Source organism: Stegodyphus dumicola, chromosome 1 (assembly GCF_044657685.1).
Source record: "Stegodyphus dumicola isolate Sdum_Otavi_A_Nest chromosome 1, ASM4465768v1".
Lineage (NCBI taxonomy): Eukaryota > Metazoa > Arthropoda > Arachnida > Araneae > Eresidae > Stegodyphus > Stegodyphus dumicola.
The window spans coordinates 20,001,063-20,021,844 of NC_140768.1; the positions used below are offsets into that span (position 1 = coordinate 20,001,063).

At 31.8% G+C, this 20,782-nt stretch overlaps 1 protein-coding gene across 1 annotated transcript in view; it reads right to left on the reverse strand.

The window, feature by feature from the left end:
- Positions 1–10,871: 10,871 nt before the first annotated feature.
- LOC146999054 (transport and Golgi organization 2 homolog) overlaps positions 10,872–20,782 on the reverse strand; it is a 50,909-nt gene continuing 40,998 nt past the window's right edge. Inside the window, exons 7-8 of the mRNA XM_085813401.1 lie at positions 16,190–16,300; positions 10,872–16,107 (exon numbers count right to left, since the gene is read on the reverse strand). Of these exons, the coding sequence (XP_085669527.1) occupies positions 15,978–16,107; positions 16,190–16,300 (241 nt within the window). The 3' untranslated portion in view covers positions 10,872–15,977. The remainder of the gene's footprint in view (positions 16,108–16,189; positions 16,301–20,782) is intronic.

Sequence of the window (20,782 nt, forward strand, 5' to 3'; positions counted from 1 at the left end):
CCTGGACAGTTTTTAATACGAAGACGGTTACTATCATTGCCACAGGAGAGTTCTAAGTTGCCTTTCGACAAAGAAGAGTCTTACACGTCGATTTAAACACCAACAAATACTGACAGTGTGAACCTGGAAAAAACGGAGGAAGATTATTTGGTGAATTTGAAATCTGCTCATCATTCCAAATTTGTAAAAACCGACATCGTTGAAGGAAGGAACTGTTATGTATCATAACGAAAATCTTTCCAAAACGAGATGGTAAGGTGAGAACCTTTGCTACTCATCTGTCTAACGGTAACTGATTAAAAGACCAATTCATCTATCGTATCCAGTGGAACAAGAATGCTGTAAGGAAAATTCCAGCAATTGTCCTTCCCTTGCCGAAGGATGTTGCGATTCAAAGTGTCTCATCTGTGACGTTTTCGCAACAAAGTGATGCATTTCAACTACGATCTCACGTGGCAGATGGCTCGAGATCGTTGATGGAACGTAGAGATTCGTACGCTGCGCAATGCTTGATTACTGTTAAATTCATTTAAGCATTCTTAATACTTATATAACTAATGCAACCGTTAACATTAATGTATGTTTCATTCATTAAAACGTATTTTGTGCAAAAGATATATTGATAATTTGGACTGACGTTATTTGAAGGATTAAATTAAAGATAAAGATCGCTTAGTGGCTCTCGCAAAGAACCCACAAAAACGCAGGTAGGCAAATTTAACGTTTTTTAAAATTTTTTTTTTAAATTTTTAATCTCTGTTTTAATTTGAAATACCACAAGCCACGTGGTTATGGCGTGAAACATTTGCAACTTTTGATTCCACTTCCGGCAGTATAACAGAATTTTTATATTTTTCCCCCCCACATGTAATGTAAATAGGGGCCAGTTTCCCTCTGAAAGCCTTCAACGAATTCCTCCCTTTGAGCAGATAACTCTAGTCTGCCATAATAGAGAAAATTTTCTTTTTCATTTTTATTTATCTCTATCTATAAATATCAACATTTCTAAGATAAAAAGTATCTCCTTATCAACTTGCAATACGGACATAATAAACGACTGGTTCGTTTCAAAATATCTGTTGTTACAGCTGCAGATTATTCTTACATATCAGATCACAGAAGAAGGAAACTATACTTTGGTAGTCTCTGTGATTTATCTCTTTCATGACCGTGTCGTTTTATCAGTGTTACGATTTCAAAGTTCTCTGAAACGAAAGTGAGTCATTTAATGCAGAGGATAGATATCTGGAATTCGGAATCTAATTACTAGACTCTTTAGCTGACATAAAAAATACATGCACTTTATTTACACAAATAGCAAAATGTTTAATATTTAGAATGATTAGGCTTAAATCTTCGTTCTCAAAATTCATTATTTATGGCAGAAAATAAAAACGAATTCTAACGACCAGAATCTAATAAATCAAAGCTTTTCACAACTTAAACTAAGAATCAAGTGCACTCTTACAAAATGCGTCAAGAATTACACTTTAAGATATTTAAAAATGGAAATTCCTTTTAACACCACCTGTTTTAGAGGAGACAGAAGAAGAGAAAGATTAACATATGCTTAAAAGGTTCTAATTATTTATTAATCTTATCCTTTAGTTAGAAATAGTTTAACGATTGAATTAAAAAAAATAATAAAAAGAAGATTTTTATAAAAGAAGCTTTTATTTAAAAATCATAACATCATGACGAACTAGAATGAGAAAACAATTTATCATATAGTCTAATGAAACCTAGTGATCAAATAACTGTGTTTACAAAATTCATCTACAATTCTATATCACGAATGATAAAGCGTAGGGCGGCCCTTGATAAATTTATAAAGGTAACGACTTATACTTTTGACAATGCAATTCAATTTTTCGATATTTTAATTATTCGTGTTTTAAAACTGTAGATGAATTTAATATACAGAATTATTTAATTTTATATTCCTATTAAACTATATGATTAATTATTTTCCTCCTTTAAGTTTACTAATGGTTTTATGAGTTTTGAATAAAAGCTTACTACATTTTTTTTTTTTTTTTTTTTTTTAAATTTTCATCTTGTTAGTCTCAATAATATATATTTAACTAGCAGTTACACGACCAGCCTTCGTCACGCTTTTAAATGTAACGGGAAAATGCCTGAAAGGAACACCAAACGTTAAATTTAAAAATTACGCAGAATTTTACTCTGCAGAACAACCTCATTAAAAGAAAAAAAAGTTATTACAAACAAAATTATAATGAAATAAGCAATATCCCTTAATATAAATATTAATTATCCTAATACATAAATTAACCAACTTCTCATTGCCTTCTCTCAACAAACGTCCAGTATCCAAGAGAAACATTAAATTTAAAAACTGCACAAAATTATCACCCTCCTTCTCCCAAACGGCAACAGTTCTGATTTTCAACAGTCAGCAGTCCAGTATACAGTTGAATGAAAAACTGTTGCTAAAACCACATTTCTAAAAGAATGAAACTATTCAAAATGATAGGATAACATCGAAAAAATAAAATTAAAAAAAATCTGATTCGAACTTTGAAAAAATCGCTTCGAGGGGCACTGGCTCTTGTCTAGATGCACCTATATACCAAATTTCGTAGCCCTGGGTCTATTAGCTTACGCGCAGCACGAACGAAAGACACACAGACTCTTTCTTTTATTATATGTAGAGATAAAGATTATTCAACTGGAAGATCAATTTTGAACAGTGAAAAACCATTGTTTTATTTTTTTACAAGTTTGCTATGTCAAATGATCGAAAAAGATTCAGCGATTTTGCTAAAAAATCATAAATTATATTAACATCTCATATAACCTTCATGAAGATTTTTTTCCGCCCATCCGATAGTGAAAACAATAAAATTCTTGAGAGTTTCTTCATTAAACGAAGGCTTTAAAGTTTAGAGTATTATCTTTATTTACTAAATATCATGTTCTTTGCACTTAAAACAAAAAATTCAATTCAACAGCAATATCACAAAATAATTTTAAAAGAGCATAACTTTGGAATTTCGATAAGCTATCACGCGCACTGGAGATATTTCACCTCCGTTCAGTGTTCCCATTGTTCGCTTTAAAATCGTTGAGTTTGTTAATCATAATTTCGTTAAAGGTTTAAAAAATATGAAATAGATAATAAAACAAATTTCAAATTTCCAGATGCCCATATTCGAATGGAGGACTACGCTACTCAAAATTTGGTGTCTCTAGGTACCGTTGTTTTTTCACAGTGCAAGAAACATACCTACATTCATACAGATTCTTCATTATTCATTTCTTTCAATATAATGCAGGGCTGTAATATTTGGTGGCAACAATTTGAAAAATGAAACGCCTTTTATAGTGAACCAACGCAAAAATGCTAAAACGAACTCTCCTGAGCTAACGCCCTTTGAGCACAAATCAAAATTTTGAAAAATTTCTTTACCACATTACGCTGTTATTCATAATCAGTGCGTGTACAAAATGTAGCTTATAAGGCAATAGTTTCAAAAATAGATGGCAAGAGTTTAGCCATATGGCAAATAATGAGTGAGTTAAATAAAAGCTTGTAAAAATGAAGCTGTTTTAAAACAAAAATTATGGAAAGTCAGCTAATTAATATTTTTTAATCATTTTTTCTTTATAAGAGGATTAATGTTTTTAAATGTTCGACTTGACAGCCATTTTTTCCAGACTATAAGTCTTCATCGTGATTTTCATGAAAGAAGAGCTGTTTTAAAAATATCCAGAGGTACTGATTTCCATTCCTCTTCCACTACTTTCCAGATTCCATCAATCGTGATGGGTCTGCTCTTTAGAAAAAGAACTTTTCAAGAGATCACAGGTAAAACATTAGAGTACCTCACAGGAATACCCGTATCAGGCTTCATTTCAAGGAAATGGAAATGTACTTTTCGAAGTATGACTTGCCTTGATGAACTTCCACTCTTTGAAAGTCATTGGGATAAAGAAATGGAATTTTTTTCTGAAAATACCGGAAGCAAAACTTTCTCTTGATGGTGTTCAAGTTGATTTTAACATTTTTTTTTCACTCTTCTTGTTTTTAATTTCCCATTGTAAGAGAATCCTGCGATAATGATTGAACCCCTAACTGAAACTCTCATTTACATTGACAGAATCAAGTTTTCATATTTTTTCTCTCTTTTTTTCGGATAATAAATAGATATTTTTTGCTACAGGCATTTAGGTAAACCCATGCTTCATCAAGGGTTACAGTGTATTATTTCTAAATAGTTTTCATACAGGGTTATTAGAAAATGCTCTGCGTTCAGTCACATGCCTCGGCAAAAGCTGGTGGGTATTTATGTTTTTAGCTTTTTTTTTTTTTTTTTTTTTTTTAAATTTCAAGTTGTAAATCTTGGTTTATTATTATATTTATTGTTACTACACATGTATTTAAAGACTTTGTAACTGATTTCTGCTTTCCCCCCCTGCTCCAGACTTTCTCTTGTTACCAGTGATTTAACTTTAAAAACATAAGAAACAGTACGTACCCATTTTCTGGATATTCGTTTGGCATCTTCTTTCCATGTAGAAATAATGACTTTGCAATTAATAATGATCATGTATTTCACAATGTTTTTGTTTTATGGAATAGGAAAATTTCTTTTTCGGAATGTGCAAAATCATATCCTTCAATCCAGTTTGTTTACATGTCACATTTTAAAAGAACTATGAATTAAAAAGTAGCAGACGATATTTCTAGTTTGAAATAATAAGCTGTTTGCCTGAAATATTTATTCCAAAACTAACAAAAGACCGCATGACGTTGGCCATAACACATACAAAAAGGAAAACTTCTGGATTCTATAGTATTCTGACGATATACAAAATTTGGTTTCAAGAAAGATGCCGACGAAAAATTGTTGGGCGTTATTTGCTGTACTGCCTTATCAAATGAATCCATGAGAAACCAAAACTGAAGTCGCATTTAGAATTAAAACCTCCGCACTGTAAAAACAGTTCGGAGTATACAGTATAAGTTGATAGATTTCTTCATAAATAAGAAGAAAGATTAATAGACAGCAAGCAGACAATTTCTTAATTTTCCTCAGGAGGCTTTGTCTGAAAATCTACTTATAGCTTTTTGTGAAATATCCTAATTAATTGCTGCAATTGGATATCTTCATATAGTTGTGGGACAGTTAGTTCCCACAAATGAAAATGTTGGTATCTCGTATATGTCACAAAAGACAGCAAAACCAGATAAATATGTTGTCTCTCGTCAATAACACAGAGAAACGTAGAATCGAGAAAATAGCAGAGAACATACACCAACTATTGTATTTCGCTTGAAACAGTGCAATGTTTTTTTTTTTCAACTCGATGAAACAACAGAAATATCAGACAACGTCAATTTAATGTGTCTTGTGAGAAGTGATTCCTCTCTCGAACGCCGGTGACGTTTCTGTATTTGCGGCTAATAGGCCTGACCACTTCGAGCTGATCAGTCGCTCTGTTCATACGTTGGAAGTGGACAGTATGAGAGAGATTGAAGTCTCATACTGTGAAGTCTGAGAAGTTTTACTTCTGATAGCACCAGGATCAGGTATCTCACCATGCGGAGGATGTAGGCTTCTTTTTCGACAAAAATGGTCTCCTAGTTAGAAAAATTAAATCTTCCTCTATTTATCCAGTCAACAATTCTGTTAAAGGCGATCTGCAAATGTTTTTTTATGCAATGCATATCCGCATCTTTGCAGCTTATCTGGAGATCGTCAGCGTATAACGATCCACTTACGCTGAGGAGAGTTTATTTAAAATGGAATTAATTTTGAGGCTAAAATGTGTAACACCCAGCACACATCCTCTTCTTAAATGAATTATCAAACATAATAGTATATAACTTTACTTTGAAAGTTCTCTATAAAAATGGGAAGCCTGTCGCGCCGGATGAGTATCATATAAGTCTTGTAATATGCCATACTTCCAAGAATGGAAACTACAAGGTTCCAATTCACAAAGGCATTCCCAATAGCTGTCTCCAAAACTAAGATGTTATCGACAGTTGATCAAAATCTTAGGAATCCACTTTGACAGGGAAAGAGAAAACCATCTTTTTCAAGGGCTTTGCACAGGCAACTAATACGGGCGATAACTGGTGGGATTCTTTAAGTCCTTACATTGTTCTATTATTGGGATAACGAGGCCTTTTCTCCAGGCCGTTGAGAAAATATACTCCTTCCACACTCTGTTAGGGTGAGAAGAACTGCCAAGGACTTACTAGCCAAATGCTTAATAAGTAGATAGTGAATATCATCAGGATGCGGAGTAGTCTTATATGTGACAGAATGCTTTTTAACTAGCCATATTCTAACTTTCGGAGTTTGAAATGTAAAAAAAATTTGGGCTCTTTTCAGCTTTATGTTTATGGAAATGAATGTCCGAGAGTAGTTTCTGGTGTTGGATACAGCAGTTAAAGCTTCTCCATTGCAAGTAATTTCTCTTAATGTTGCTAATTATTCTACGGTCTTTTTCTTGGGGCAGAAAATGGATAGTCATTATATATCCCTTTTGCTTTCCTGAGTCGCTCCCATACTCGCTTGTTTAGCATAGAATATAGATGATGTTTTTGCACAGACATATGATACTAACGAAATCTTCTGGCTGGGTCGCCGCATTCTCCTTGTCTCTGCTTTAGCTTTTTTGAAGGCCAACAGATTAGTCATGGTCATGGTTAAGTAACGTGGAAATTTATTCCATGCTCTTTTCTGCTGTCTATGAGTACGCTTGCATTCGCGGTACCACCAAAGTTTCGGCTATTTAGGTAACCTTTTAAATGACTTCGAAACACAGCATCTGCTGCCTAGATTATAGTATCTATGATATGGGGGACTGCTTAATCAATCAAGTTGTTGCTCACTCCTCCTTCTGTTAACAAGACGAGGACAGTAAACACATCCCAATCTGTATAATCATTAGAGATCTCAGAGGTCTGGAGGCTGATGCACTGTATTCTGCAAAAGAAATGAAGAGTGGAAAGTAATCACTCGGATATAGTAAGTTCCCACACTAAAATTACACAGGGTCAGAGGGAAAATAGCAGATCAATGGCATGAAAATTTCTTGTACTCTGGTGAAAATAAGTATAATCAACATTATTTAGTTAAACGAGACATTGAACTAAAAGTTTTTCTTTTATCTTTCCCCGTGCGTTTATGTCTCTAATGCCCGACAAAGGATTATGCCTATTAAAATCACCAAGAATTATGAAAGGTGAAAGATGTTCGATAAGATGCAAGAAGTCACTTTCAGTAACGCTTTCATTTGGCGGCAAGTCCAATGAACAAGTTGTGATCAGCATGCTTACGTCTACTTGAAGAGCAACTGCCTGGAGGAAGGTTGTCAGCTGTAAGACATTTGAAGGATCTTCATGAGCAGCTAACAGACCCCATGCCACCAATAGCAAGATCAATATTATTCATACCATCATTTTTCACCAACGAATACTTCTGAAGCTTAATTTGCTGATCAGGTTTCAAAAACGTTTCTTCTATAGCTAAGCAAGCAGGATGGTGGAAATCAATCAGATGTTTAATATTATCGAGACTTTGGCGGAAACTACGGCAATTCCACGATATAAGAAATCCATTATTAGTATTTGTTTGGCTGATGCTACTGTGTAGTTGGAAGAAGGAGATTCTTGGGTAAATCTAATCCTTCTTCAAATTACTGAAGAGCTCATAACCCAATTCGCAGGACGATGCTCTTCAAGGAGCTTCGACAGATACCTCTAGGTCTGCCTCATAATCTTCCCAGATTTAGAGATACTTTTAATTTCGGTTTTCTGCTGAGCTACTGTACCCTTTTTAGTTTCAGACGTTTGTCTGGTTTCTTTTTAACATGCACTAACACTTGTTTGTGTGCCTATTGACTTTACGCAGCGGCGTAATACTCATTCGATATGGCTGAATGCTTATCACTATTTTCTTAGCTTCTGTATATGGTACATTTCTGGTTGCTTTTACACAGTGGATTTCTTTTTCTGCCTTCCATTTTGCACATAACTTTGAACATGTTGGATGATCTTTGCAGATAATACTTATCGATTATTACCATTATCGATCTCGTGGCTAGCCTGGGTGCACTTTGCGCACGTGAGAGTCCCACGGCATCAGATTTTCGAATATCCAGATCTCTGAATTTAAAAACAACGCAATGGATTAGGCATATACATTTTTACCTGGCAATGCAGATAGTTAGCTTTGACTTTTGCCATATCTGAAGTGCTGAATGTCAAGTGAAGCCCTTTGTATCGATTAATTCCCCATCTTGCTTGAGTATTATTCTTGTCGCGCGGGAAATAGGTTGAGCTTTTACCTCATTGACTATTTCACCCTCTGTTACGAAGAAAAGGCTGGGTTCTGATATTACCCCTCTATAGAAATTTAAAGTATTACGTGGGAAAATGTTCACTTTCACCGATCCAAAAACTGTGACATTTAGTAGCGAAATAGATTGCTGTGCATTTATTGTTACAACTTACAGGTACTAATTCCAGAGTTTTTATGTTTTTTTGGCTTTCCTATAGTAGATACCACGTATTTGTTTATTAAGAAGGGTGAATGTGAAGAAACCCTTTTTGGAATATTAAATGATTCAGACCTGGAGACCCTGACCACCCATTTTTGACACAAAAAGCAACTAATTTTCTAATGCCTTCTGCTACAACTTACAAATGTGAAACAGCCTTCTTTAACACTTGCTTTTCTAAGAAATAAATGCAGAAATCAATCTAGATTAAAGAATAAATTTTTTTGGGGGAGGGGGAGCAATGTAGACCTGAAAGTTCGACAGAGTAAAAGTAGTTAACAAGAAAAAGCATAACACTTCACATTAAAACTTTTTTCTATATTTTTTTAATGTATTTTTTTACTTTCACAGTTAACGAAACATTACATCTATTATTAAAACTTGTTTAATTTATCAATAAGCCATAAACATTTTTACTGGTCTTGGGGAAAAAATTTGGAAAACCCTAGTTTAGAGGAAAAAAGCAGTTTTTTGATAGCGAAATTTCTTAGCTGAAATTTTTCAACTCTGCACACAGCATAGCTAAGAGACACAGACATTTACTGATCATAAAGGCGATAATCCAGCATGTCACTTATAGAGTAACGTTTGTGAACTAAAGGACCGGTAAAAAGTGAATACAGTGTTGTAATGTAAAAATACCTGATGTGAACATCACGACTTCTTTGTACCGCATATTAAATATTCTTTTTAGAACAACAATAAACTAAATATTGCTAGATATTTAAAATAATAATCTGATGTTACAAGTAAATTAGATATTAATTTTTAGACTAACTATATATATGAAATGTTATTATATAGTACATAGTTAGGTTTTGTTATTTTTCGAAAATTAATTTTTTTTAAATTTGGCATTGCCAAAACATGAATATTTTCATCATTTAAAATATGTAATTAGAAGTATTATGATCAACGATTACAAAAAAATAGGCCTGTGATAAGGACCTTTAAGCAGGGTAAGGCAGTGTGTAAATATATATATATATATATATATATATATATGTTTGGTACTGCTAATTACAGTACAAAAAAGAAATGCATAGCTAGATATCATAGCAGTCCCATACACAACATTTCAATGTTCTATGTCTAATTGTTTTTGAGCAATGCGAGATACATACACGTATATGTACATACAGACGTTATGAAAAAATCTTTTTTGAATCCATTTTAAAATCCGTTTTGGAGGGGGAAAAAGTTCTTTATTCTGTCTGAACATACAGACTAATTTATCAAGGCTTAACATCATCTGCCTACGGAAAAGCCCCAAGGAACACTTCCTAGTGATAACTGGTTCATATTTACATTAAATATAAGTCCATGGAAGCCCCATCAGCCAGAATATTTTCAAAGATTTGAGATTAGACTGACATAATAATACTTAAGCAGCCTCATCCACTTGGTTATTGAAGGCCTATTTTTTAATACATAAAGATTGTTTACTTGCAACATCTTTTAAGAAACAGTTTGAAAATAACAATTTCAGATAGAAGCAGAGCTACTGTACAGTATTACTCAGGCACAAATGCCTTCATATTAGAGAAATAAAGAATACAGAGAATGTTTTTTCTTAAATATTTTTAAGGTATGTTTAAACTTTTCTTGTACATTATTACATAAATTAAAAAAATACAAAATTAAATGAAAAGAAAATATTGATATTTACAAAACAAAAACATTACTAGGCACAGAATATTTATCCCAAAATTTACAAGCTGTAGTGATTATATTGCATTTATGAAACTGCAGCCAGAAAAAAATTAAAATCATCTGATCTAGAACATTACAATTTAATTGATGATAGCAATAAGCTACTTAATGGAATAATCAACTGAATCATTATAAAAAGGGGAGCAAGAAGATGCTTTTGAATCCCTTTTTCGAGACTGTCTTCATTGAAATGGTGTGCAATTACATTTTTCACTATTGTTATCTCTGTCTTTACATTTCAAAAATATATATGTGCTGACTAACTGATATTCCCTACCTTAATTTCAATCCAATGCACACAGTGAATAAAAAAGCAATGGTGCAATCTGTAATGAAATATAAAGCAAAATATGCGCAAATAAATTAACATTTTTCTTCCTTCTAAATTTGTTGGCTCTCAATTTAATCTTTTTAAATGCTTTCAATTCATAGAGAATAAAATTAGATGTATAAAAGAGCTGTAGATCATGGATTAATCTTGAGAAAAAAGTATGGATAATGAAATATGTTCATATTTTGGTATGACTTTATCCCAAATGTTATAATATTTTAAAAACTGTGATGAGAAAATACAGGACTTGGTAGTGACAGTAGCAAGGCGTTTCAAAAGTAATTAGTTGATTAGAAAATAATGCATATTTATTTAAAATTTTAAAAAATGATGCCCCAAAGCTACATAACTGGGTACATACATATATGTATCACTGCAAAAGCAAATTAAGAAAAAAGTGTTGCCTGAAATAGACAACAATAAAATGTTTAGAAAGAAAAACTTAGAACATATTATATACTGCAATATTCCCAGTTATTGGTTCTTGCTTTGAAATTCACTTCTATAAATAAACATTAAGAATAACATAATAAACAATATAACACATGCAATACACATTTAATAAACAGAAATTTTCCAAGCTTTAGAACTAACAAATAAATTCACAATTTCAAACATTCTTCAGCCATTGTTAATTAATTTACAATGAGATATAAATCTAGTTCAAAGGTTTCAAGATTTTAGTTATTTGAAGTCCAAATTTTATTTTCATTAAACTTGAACTATTTAAACTTTTATTTATCCTATTTAAATTTTTTAAAAATGCTTTCATTAAAAGCGAATATAAATAATGCACCAAAAATGGCACAAATTAATTTACAATGTGACATAATTTTTTTCTGCAAGATTTGAAGATACAGATTTTATTAACTTTTATTCACACTTGTCAAAAAATAAATAAGCTCTTACAAATTTTTGCACTAAGAATAATCTCTTTGTTTGGGAATATATATTACATATAAATGTTTTTTTTCCACAAATTAATAAGAAAGGGTAGAAACTCCTCCATATCTAAAGTTAAAAAAGTTGATGGTTATTTAAAAAAAAATTATGCGTCAAAGAAAAATTTAATAAGATAATATGCTGTTATCAGTTATCCTCAAGTTTCATCCCATTTGGTAAATTTTCTCTAAAAACTTGAAAAGTTTTCCTTATTTGCTTATTTTTAGTTTAAACTAAATTATTCAATGACTAATTAAATACATTAGAATCATTTGAAAGAAATACAAGTGTAAGAATTTAATGTTTACCTTACACAATGTAACCAATAAAAATATCTTATTTTATTTTAACTTTAATTTTAGATTTCAGAGAGAAAATAAATATAAATTTGAATATTTTTCTTTTTGCGATATTATTATAACTAATATATATTTTAATAAGAATTTAGTAAATGAAATTTAAAATTTATTTAAGATATTTTACTTTTGCTTATAAAATTCTTCATTTTGTTTAAAAGAAAAATATTTTGGTCTATCAGTTCTTTCAGATTGTGCATTTGGCCGGGAAATGAGCTTGAGACCACTGGCCTATGTTATCCAAGTATGTAACTTTACACGATGGACATTTTTTTTATATGTTTAGATTAGTATCTTTTTGATATTCCACTAGCAATTTATTCATCTCAGTTTTAATCACTATGTAAGATTTGTTCATAAATGCCCAACAAATATTAAATTTTAAATTCTTATCTTTTGCAGTGCTAAATAGTATTTCTGTATCATCTAGTATAATATCTATGTATTATTAAACACTTTACAATGGAATACCTTTTGGTTCTCAGTTCTAAAAAGAATCATAGCTACTTGATTTGCCTGAAAGTTTTTATTTTCTTTGTCTTTTTTATGCATTTGATGCAAATTCTGGAATTATGTCCTAATTTTCAGAATCAGTTAATGTTTGCTAATTATCAAATCTCAGGAATTTATTTTTTGTATGCGTAAGACCACACAGACTATGGAATGTTATATCAATAGTAGCTTGGCAATGTTGCAGTAGTACACTTGTATAAGAGTTATATATAGTATCATGTTGTAAAAGTCTGCAATTAATATTAGTCAACATTATTTAATCAGTATCAAAATACATTTGAATGCATCCATATAAAGCTGTTTAATTCTTCACATGTTTTCCAAGTCAAATTTAAACGTAATCTTGATCTATTATCTCTATCTATTATTCTAGGAATATTTTGTAAAAATGTCGCACTCCTGCAGACAAGTACTCAGAAATTTAAATGATTTTCTTTAATACTTCTCATTGTTATGGGCTGTTACTATGTGAGTTAAATAATTTTTGTAAAATTATCCAAAAGATTTAGTAATCCCTTCTGAGCAGCATTCAGTTACATGTATTGTAAACAAGTTTAACCTGTGGACTGCAGACGCAAAGAATAATGATTCTGGATTTTTGTAAATCTGTGATCGCACTCTTTTATATATTTCACTCGTATGATAAGCAATATCAAAATTTTGCCCTCTTTTCATTTGAACTGAAATTTAAACAAGAGAAAGCATATTCTATTTTGAGCTGGTAGATTGACTAACGAAAGCGTAACAAGCAACTTGAATGAGCTAATTCATTTAGGTGGAGTTCTGTGCATTGCTTAGCTTCATTCAAATCATTGTGTTTTGAGAGCAAACAAGTTTACTAATGTGTTTGTTACGAGCATATATGAAGATAATAAAATAATCCTTCGAGGACAAATAGGTAAAGCTGTATACAAAACGGATAAGGGAAAGTCTAATTTTTTTATTTTGGGGGGGTATATAAGTAATTATTCCTCACATATTTTCTTTCTTTAGTACAAGGGATAGATAACAACTATCCTTCCCACTAAAGATTTCCAACTAAGCTATGACAATCAAGACAGCTAGTAGATTATAGCAACAGAAGCACCACAGCAGCAGAATCCTGCTTTGCCTTGAACTTTTGGTATTTTCACTGCATGACTGTAGTTATAACCTATTCCAAAACGATCAGAAATAATCTTTAGACTTGAATATTTTGTGCTTCTGACTCATTAAATATAACAAACATTCAGTTTTATTTGAAAGACCCTGAAGAGCTTTTTATAATATAAAAAACATTACATTTAAATGAAAGTAAATATTAACCATTTACTGATAATTAAATAAAAGCCATAATTATCAGTATCTTAAGATAAAATTATTAACAATTATTCTATTTAATTTTTAAAGAGATAATTACTTACTGAATAAATGCAATAGGCTACATATGTAACAAATACTGCACTCTGGGTACTTATTGAAGAAAAAAAGTTCATATTCAAATAAAATATAATAAAAATGTAAATACTTCAGATTTAAACAAAACTATCTGAATATTTGGAAGCACTTCCGGAGAGAACCCGGTGAATGTAAACATTGCCAAATTTGGCAATAATAGTTAAAATCTGGTAACCCAGCGGATTCAACCTATTCGCTTGTTGCAACCATTCATCTTGCGTCCATTTTGTTTCGTTATCACTGTGGTTCTTCGCATTTGCAGATTTCTATTATTCTTCTTTTATTTATTACTTTTTTTCTTAATTTTTTAACAACGAATAGATAGAAATATTTTCGTAGATCCCGGTTCTCGGTTCGGGATGAAAGGAAGAAAATAAAGCGGGAGGGGTGAATGCTAATTTGTAACACGGCTGTTCACGTTGTGTTCTTAATTATTAACAGCTGTACGCACGCAGAACCATGAGGTTCGAAACGCTCAAATAATTCGTTTTCGTACTCCGCAAAAATGTGCGTTTTAAATAATTAAGTAATGCTTTTACTTTTATTATTGTTTATTGTCACCTAAAATTATGATAATAAATCAATTTTTATGGCGTAAAATTGTAACAATATATTGTTAATGCTTTTCTTACAATAACCTTTCAGATGATGGCAGGTGTGACATAGATTATTAAATTTTAATAATGAATACTATTTATTACTGATTATCTGTGACAGAATAGTTTGATGTATTCCCATGGTCATCAAAATTAGCAAACCACTGCTGGTGTAAGGAATATAGTTCAAATGACTCTTGAAAAGTAATGAAATGTGTAATGTTCAAGTTTTATTAACAATGCTACTGAAGAAAATTTGATTACTGTTGAAGGTTATTAGTATTGTGAAATAAATTATGAAAAGGATGGGTATTTGTTTCAATGTAAATTGCTTTAACCTGCATGCAAGTAACTTAAAAAAAAAAAAAAAAACTGAAAACTGTTAATCAGAGTTCATACACATTTCTGCACACAGAAATTAAGGACCATTAATGAAAAAAAATTCAGGACCTATGAGTAAACGCGAACTGAATAAATTCAATTAAAAATATTAGCGATGCCTGCATTTCACATTTGTAATACCATCCTAAAAATAAAATAGATCCATAAGTAGTATGTATTACTACTAAACATGAATTAACATAATTATTAATAAGTTTGAAAATGAAATAAACTTTAAGTAATTGATCAAGTAGCATTAAATATTTTACACTTATAATAGTTGGGCATATTTGAAAGAAGTGACATTTACATTTTACTAACTTTATGTAACTTTTTTTTTTATGTCTCATAATGTCACATACTTGGTCAGGCTAGCGGTTTAGTAAGTAGCAGGTTGATTTTATGTCAAATGGCATAGGTTAAAATGAGAAGTATCATAATCAGCAAAATTCATAACAAAAGTTAATAATTTAATAATTAATTTCTGTTTAAATTTAATACCAATTTATTTCCGTATATCACGTTTAACCTGTTAGTTTTACATCTACATGCTTATTATCTGTGAATTTTTACTACCATATGCTTAATATATTGTTTAGTCTGCTAACTAGAATTTACATGCACTAAAAATCACGTTTACGGCTCGCCTCAGTGTCGATGAAACGCGAGCTTGGCGAGTAAAAATGGAACAGCGACAACGGGTTCTCTGCGGATGAAAACCCGAATATTTCATCAAATTCTGACCCTTGTGCATATTTGTAGAGAAACTAATAAAAACTTAGCAATATGCAAGGGTAAAAATCCTTACAAGAAATGTAGAATACATCAAAAATTAAAATATTTAAATAACAGTGACAAATAAATGAATAAATATATTTGCACAAAGATATTTTCAGTAAAATTTGAAAACTAAATTTTCACTCGGATACATCATTTAATCTCACTTTTTTTACGACTTATTCAATCTCACTTTCTTTTATCACTTATTTAATCACCTTTTTTCCATCACTTACTTAATCTCACTTATTTTATCACACACATAAACTCACTTTTTTAAATCACTCATTATTTTTTTATCACATACTTAATCTCACTTTTATAACTAAGCCGAGCTGTAGAAAAATTAATTCTATGTCTCTTGACAGGTGGTATATTAAGTATATGTGATTACGATAATTTGAAATTATAATGACTTAAAATCCATTCTTCATCAATTTCTGGTGGTAACTTCTCATTTCGACTGCGTTCAAAATAATCAACATTTTTGGATCCATCAACTATGATCACAGTATGACTTCTAAAAGGAAAATAAATAATTTTAAAAGGACATTTCTTTAGAAAAGTGAATCACGAAACAATAGACTTCAAAATATACTTACCTACTACCACAATTTGTTTCAGGAATGTTGACAAATATAGCACTAAGTTTGTCCAGAAACATAGATGTTTTACCTTTTCCTTGCTTTTTCATATTTTCATCAAGGCCGCAGCTAATAAATATCAGACCCATTAGATAAATACTGCATATTACAGTACATGGATAGTAATTAAATGTAAATATAAAAAACTATTACAGTCAAAAGTCATTAATTCGGACACCCGTAATTCGGAATGATCTATAATCCGGACCTCAAAGCTAAAAACTTTCTGTGCATGTGCTGCGTTGACACATGCGCATAGGCGTTTACGCGTGCGCATAAGACCTTTACGACTGCGCAGATGCGTGTGCACAAGTGCAGAATACATTTTCGCGTGCGCGTTTAATGTATAACGGACGGTATAAGCTAAAATGATCTATTTCAGTTAATGTTGATGATTGCGTTGTTCCTTAATCTTCGAATTGGATGCGGCTTATTATTTTTTGCAGACTGTAAGAGCAATGTTATAAAAGTAAACTTGAACTTTCGATTATGTCAAATACAATTTTCGATGCTGGAGCTCCCAAAGGATCTACAAAACGAAAGTATGTATTGATGTCCATCAAACAAAAAGTGGAATTGCTGCAAAAAATGGATAAAGACATGAAGAAGGTGACAGAGAGGCTAGTGAAAACGAAAAAATTTCGATTGACAAGTTAGTCGGTATTCTCGGCACAGCAATTGCGGGACTTGAACAGCGGAACTTTGTACCTGAACAAGAAATTATGCCTGTTTATAGAATTAAAGAGAAAGTATTATCGTATAAAACGAAGCAAATTAAATAACTTACATTGAAAGAAATGTTTAATGAAGTAAACAAATAAATATTAAGCTTTTTTTTTTTGTAAATTTTGATACCCTTTAGATCATATTTGTTCTTTATTTCATAAATTACGGTTTCATGTTTTTAATTTTAGAATTTCTGTGAAGAAATAAATAAGCCTAAATAGATTGTAATATCAATGAACATTTTTAATGACAGAAATTAACTTAAACATAGTTGCGTACAGCAGAGAAAAAAAAAAAGGCGAAGAAGTAAGAATGGTATACATATACATACATACGTAATAAACAGTTACGTCATCATTCATCACCGCACGGATAAACGTGAACGGCGCATGCGTCAGGAGAAGCTCTCTTAAGCTAAACGTCGTATTCTAATTTATGATACAACAATCCCCCTTTTGACGTTTGGCAGCTAAAAAAAAAAATAAACATTAATCATTTACAGTTATTCCAATTAATTTACAGCACTTAGAATGTTTCGAAGCAGTCAATGTTTTTGTCAGTACATCAGCAGGCATTTTCTCTGTTGGCACATATTTAACATCTATTTCATTTCTTTCATAAATTTCACGAATGAAATGATGTCTAATATCTATGTGTTTAGTGCGTGAGTGATAAACAGCATTTTTCATAAGCTTTTGTGCACCTTGATTATCACAATATATAATGGTTGGATAATCAGCAGTAAAATTTAATTCTTTAAGAAAACGACGTAAATAAACTGCTTCTTTGGCACTTTCTGAAAGACTGATGTACTCTCCTTCAGTACTTGATAATGCAACAGTTTATTGCTTTCGTGATTCCCATGTTATCGGATTTCCAGCTAGCTTGAATAGGTAACCTGTATACGATTTTCTAGTATTAACATCAGACGCGCAGTCGGCATCGGTATATCCAATAAGTGCTTTAACAGTCTTTCGAAATTTTAAACAATAATTTTTAGTTCCTTTTAAGTATCGAAGAACGCGCTTTGCAGCCAACCAGTGTAATTTTCCAGGATTGTTATTAAATTGGCTCAGGTGACTGACGGCATATGTAATATCCGGCCTAGTAAACACAGAAAGATACATAAGCGAACCAATTAGACGGCGATAAGGTACATTGTTCATTTCTTCCTTTTCAGTTTCAGAAGGACACATTTCTTTACTTAATTTTACACTAGGATCTAAAGGAGTTGCTACTGGTTTTGCATCTTGCATATTAAACCTTCGTAGAATATTATCAACATATTTCTGCTGAGATAAACTAATAGAATTATTATTTACATCTTGATTAAATTCTATTCCAAGACAATAATGAAGTTTGCCTAAATCTTTAACATGAAATTCTTTAGAAAGATAACCTTTAAGTTCAGCATATAAATCACAGCTATTTCTTGCTATTATTAAGTCATCAACATATAAAATTAGAATTAACTCACCTTGAGATGTTTTCATCCTGTATACACACTTATCTGATTGTAATGGTTGTAATCCAAAGTTTTTGAGTTTTTTGTCTAATTTTTCATACCACTGTCTTCCACTTTGTTTCAAACCATAAAGAGACTTTTGCAAAGCATAAACATAATCAGGATTATTTTGGTCTTCAAAACCTTTAGCTTGTTCCATGAAAATTTCTTCTTTTAAATCTCCGTTAACATAAGCCATAACAAAATCTAGTTGATATAACATAAGGTCTTGTTCAGCACTGTAAGCAATCACAGTTTTTATAGAACTTGCTCTGGCTACTGGAGCAAAGGTTTCATTAAAATCAATTCCAGGTTCCTGTGCAAATCCTCTAGCAACCAATCGAGCTTTTCTCTTTTGAACTGTTCCATCTGCATTATATTTCGTTCTAAGAACCCAGCGACATCCTATTACCTTTTTGTTGTGTGGTCGCTTTACTAATTTCCATGCTCTGTTTTTAACAAGTGCTTCATACTCACTTTGCATAGCCTTATGCCATTCTTCAGCATAACTTCCATTTAATGCTTCTTCTAATGTCGGATTTGTATCTTCTTCAGCAATTTGTGCTTCTTCCTTTTCTATGTTTATATTGTGGTACTCCTTTTTTGGTCTTCCTGGCTTCCCAGTCTTGACTTTCTTTGGACGACCTGCCCCCCTTTTAATCTGCATTTCAGGTAGTGCTTCGGAATCAGAATCTTCATTATCAGATGATTCAGCAGATGCTTCTGCCATATTTGAGGGGTCTTCTGTTATTTCATCAGCCGGTATTTGATTTACATTCAGAGGTTCTTCCTTCTTTTTATCAGGAATATTTTCGAGAAATAAAACTTCTAAATCTTTATCATAATTAGTACAGTTTTCAAATTCATCAATGAATCTAACATCTTGGCTTATAACGATTTTTCTGGAATTTTTATTCCACAGCCTGTATGCTTTCGATTCATTTGAGTATCCTACAAATATATGTTCTTCTGATCGAGGATCGAATTTCCCTTTAGACCTTTTATTAAGTACAAAACATTTTTGTCCGAATACTTTGAAGTGAGATACAGTTGGCTTGATGCCAAAAAATAACTCATAAGGTGTTTTGTTTATTCCCAGGCTTCGATTTGGGCAGCGATTATGAATATAAACAGCACAGTTCAAGGCTTCAGCCCAAAAGGATTGGGGAAGATTACTTTGTAGTAACAAACATCTGGCCATTTCAGTTAAAGTGCGGTTCATGCGTTCAGCTCTCGAATTCTGTTGAGGAGTCATTGGTGCAGAGAATTCTCGTTTAATCTCGCATTCTTGAATATATTTATTAAATTCTTCTCCGAGATATTCGAGACCGTTATCAATCCGAAGGATTTTTATTTTCTTTCCTAGACAATTTTCAACCGCAGCTTTGTATTTAATGAATGCATTTTTTACTTCATCTTTAGTTTTAAGAAAACTGACTTCGACATAACGCGATTTGTCGTCTATGAAAGTAACAAAATAACGCGAACCAGCATGGGATGGGACTCTCATAGGTCCACACAAATCTGAGTGAATTAAGTTCAGTAATTCATCACTTTGAAATTTTGATTCTTTTTGAAAAGGTTGCACAGTTTGTTTACCTCGGATACAGACTTTGCAATCTTTTAGAGATTCAGTGTTATTAAAATTTAAATTTCTAACCATGTTATCAGACTTAAGTCTTTTCAAATCAGACTCATTTAAATGACCTAATTTAAGATGCCACTTTACAAAATCACTTACCTGTGCTATTGCAGCTATGTCAGTGCTTGGATGTATATAATAAAGATCACCATGACGAATAGCCTGCACTAGTATAGATCCATTTGGTTCTATTATTCTAGCATGTTGTTCTGTAAAAATTACTGAACGATTATTTGCAGTAGCTTTAGATGTTGACAGCAAATTACATTTTAATTCCGGAACACATAAAACATTTTTGAGCGTAAGTTTGTCTTATTTCCGTTAGGTACTGTGGATAAGGACAGTTCCAATTCCTGTAATTTTTGCTGTTTTGTTAACTGCTAACTTTATGGTTGAATTCGTTCGAGGGTGAAATTCTGAAAATAACCTTCTGTCATTGCACATGTGAGATGTACAGCCACTATCTAAGCACCATGAGGAGGTCTTCTGATAAGCATTGTTTACTGCTAAATTAATCTGCTCTTCATAATTAGAAGCCATCATAGAACCTTGATTGTGCATATTTTCTATCAGCTATTTTCTTTCTGCATTTAGATGCCTTGTGCCCAATTTTCGAGCAGTAATTACATTTCAAATTTTGAAAATTTCTTTCAGCTGGAAAATTTTTGTTTGAATTTAC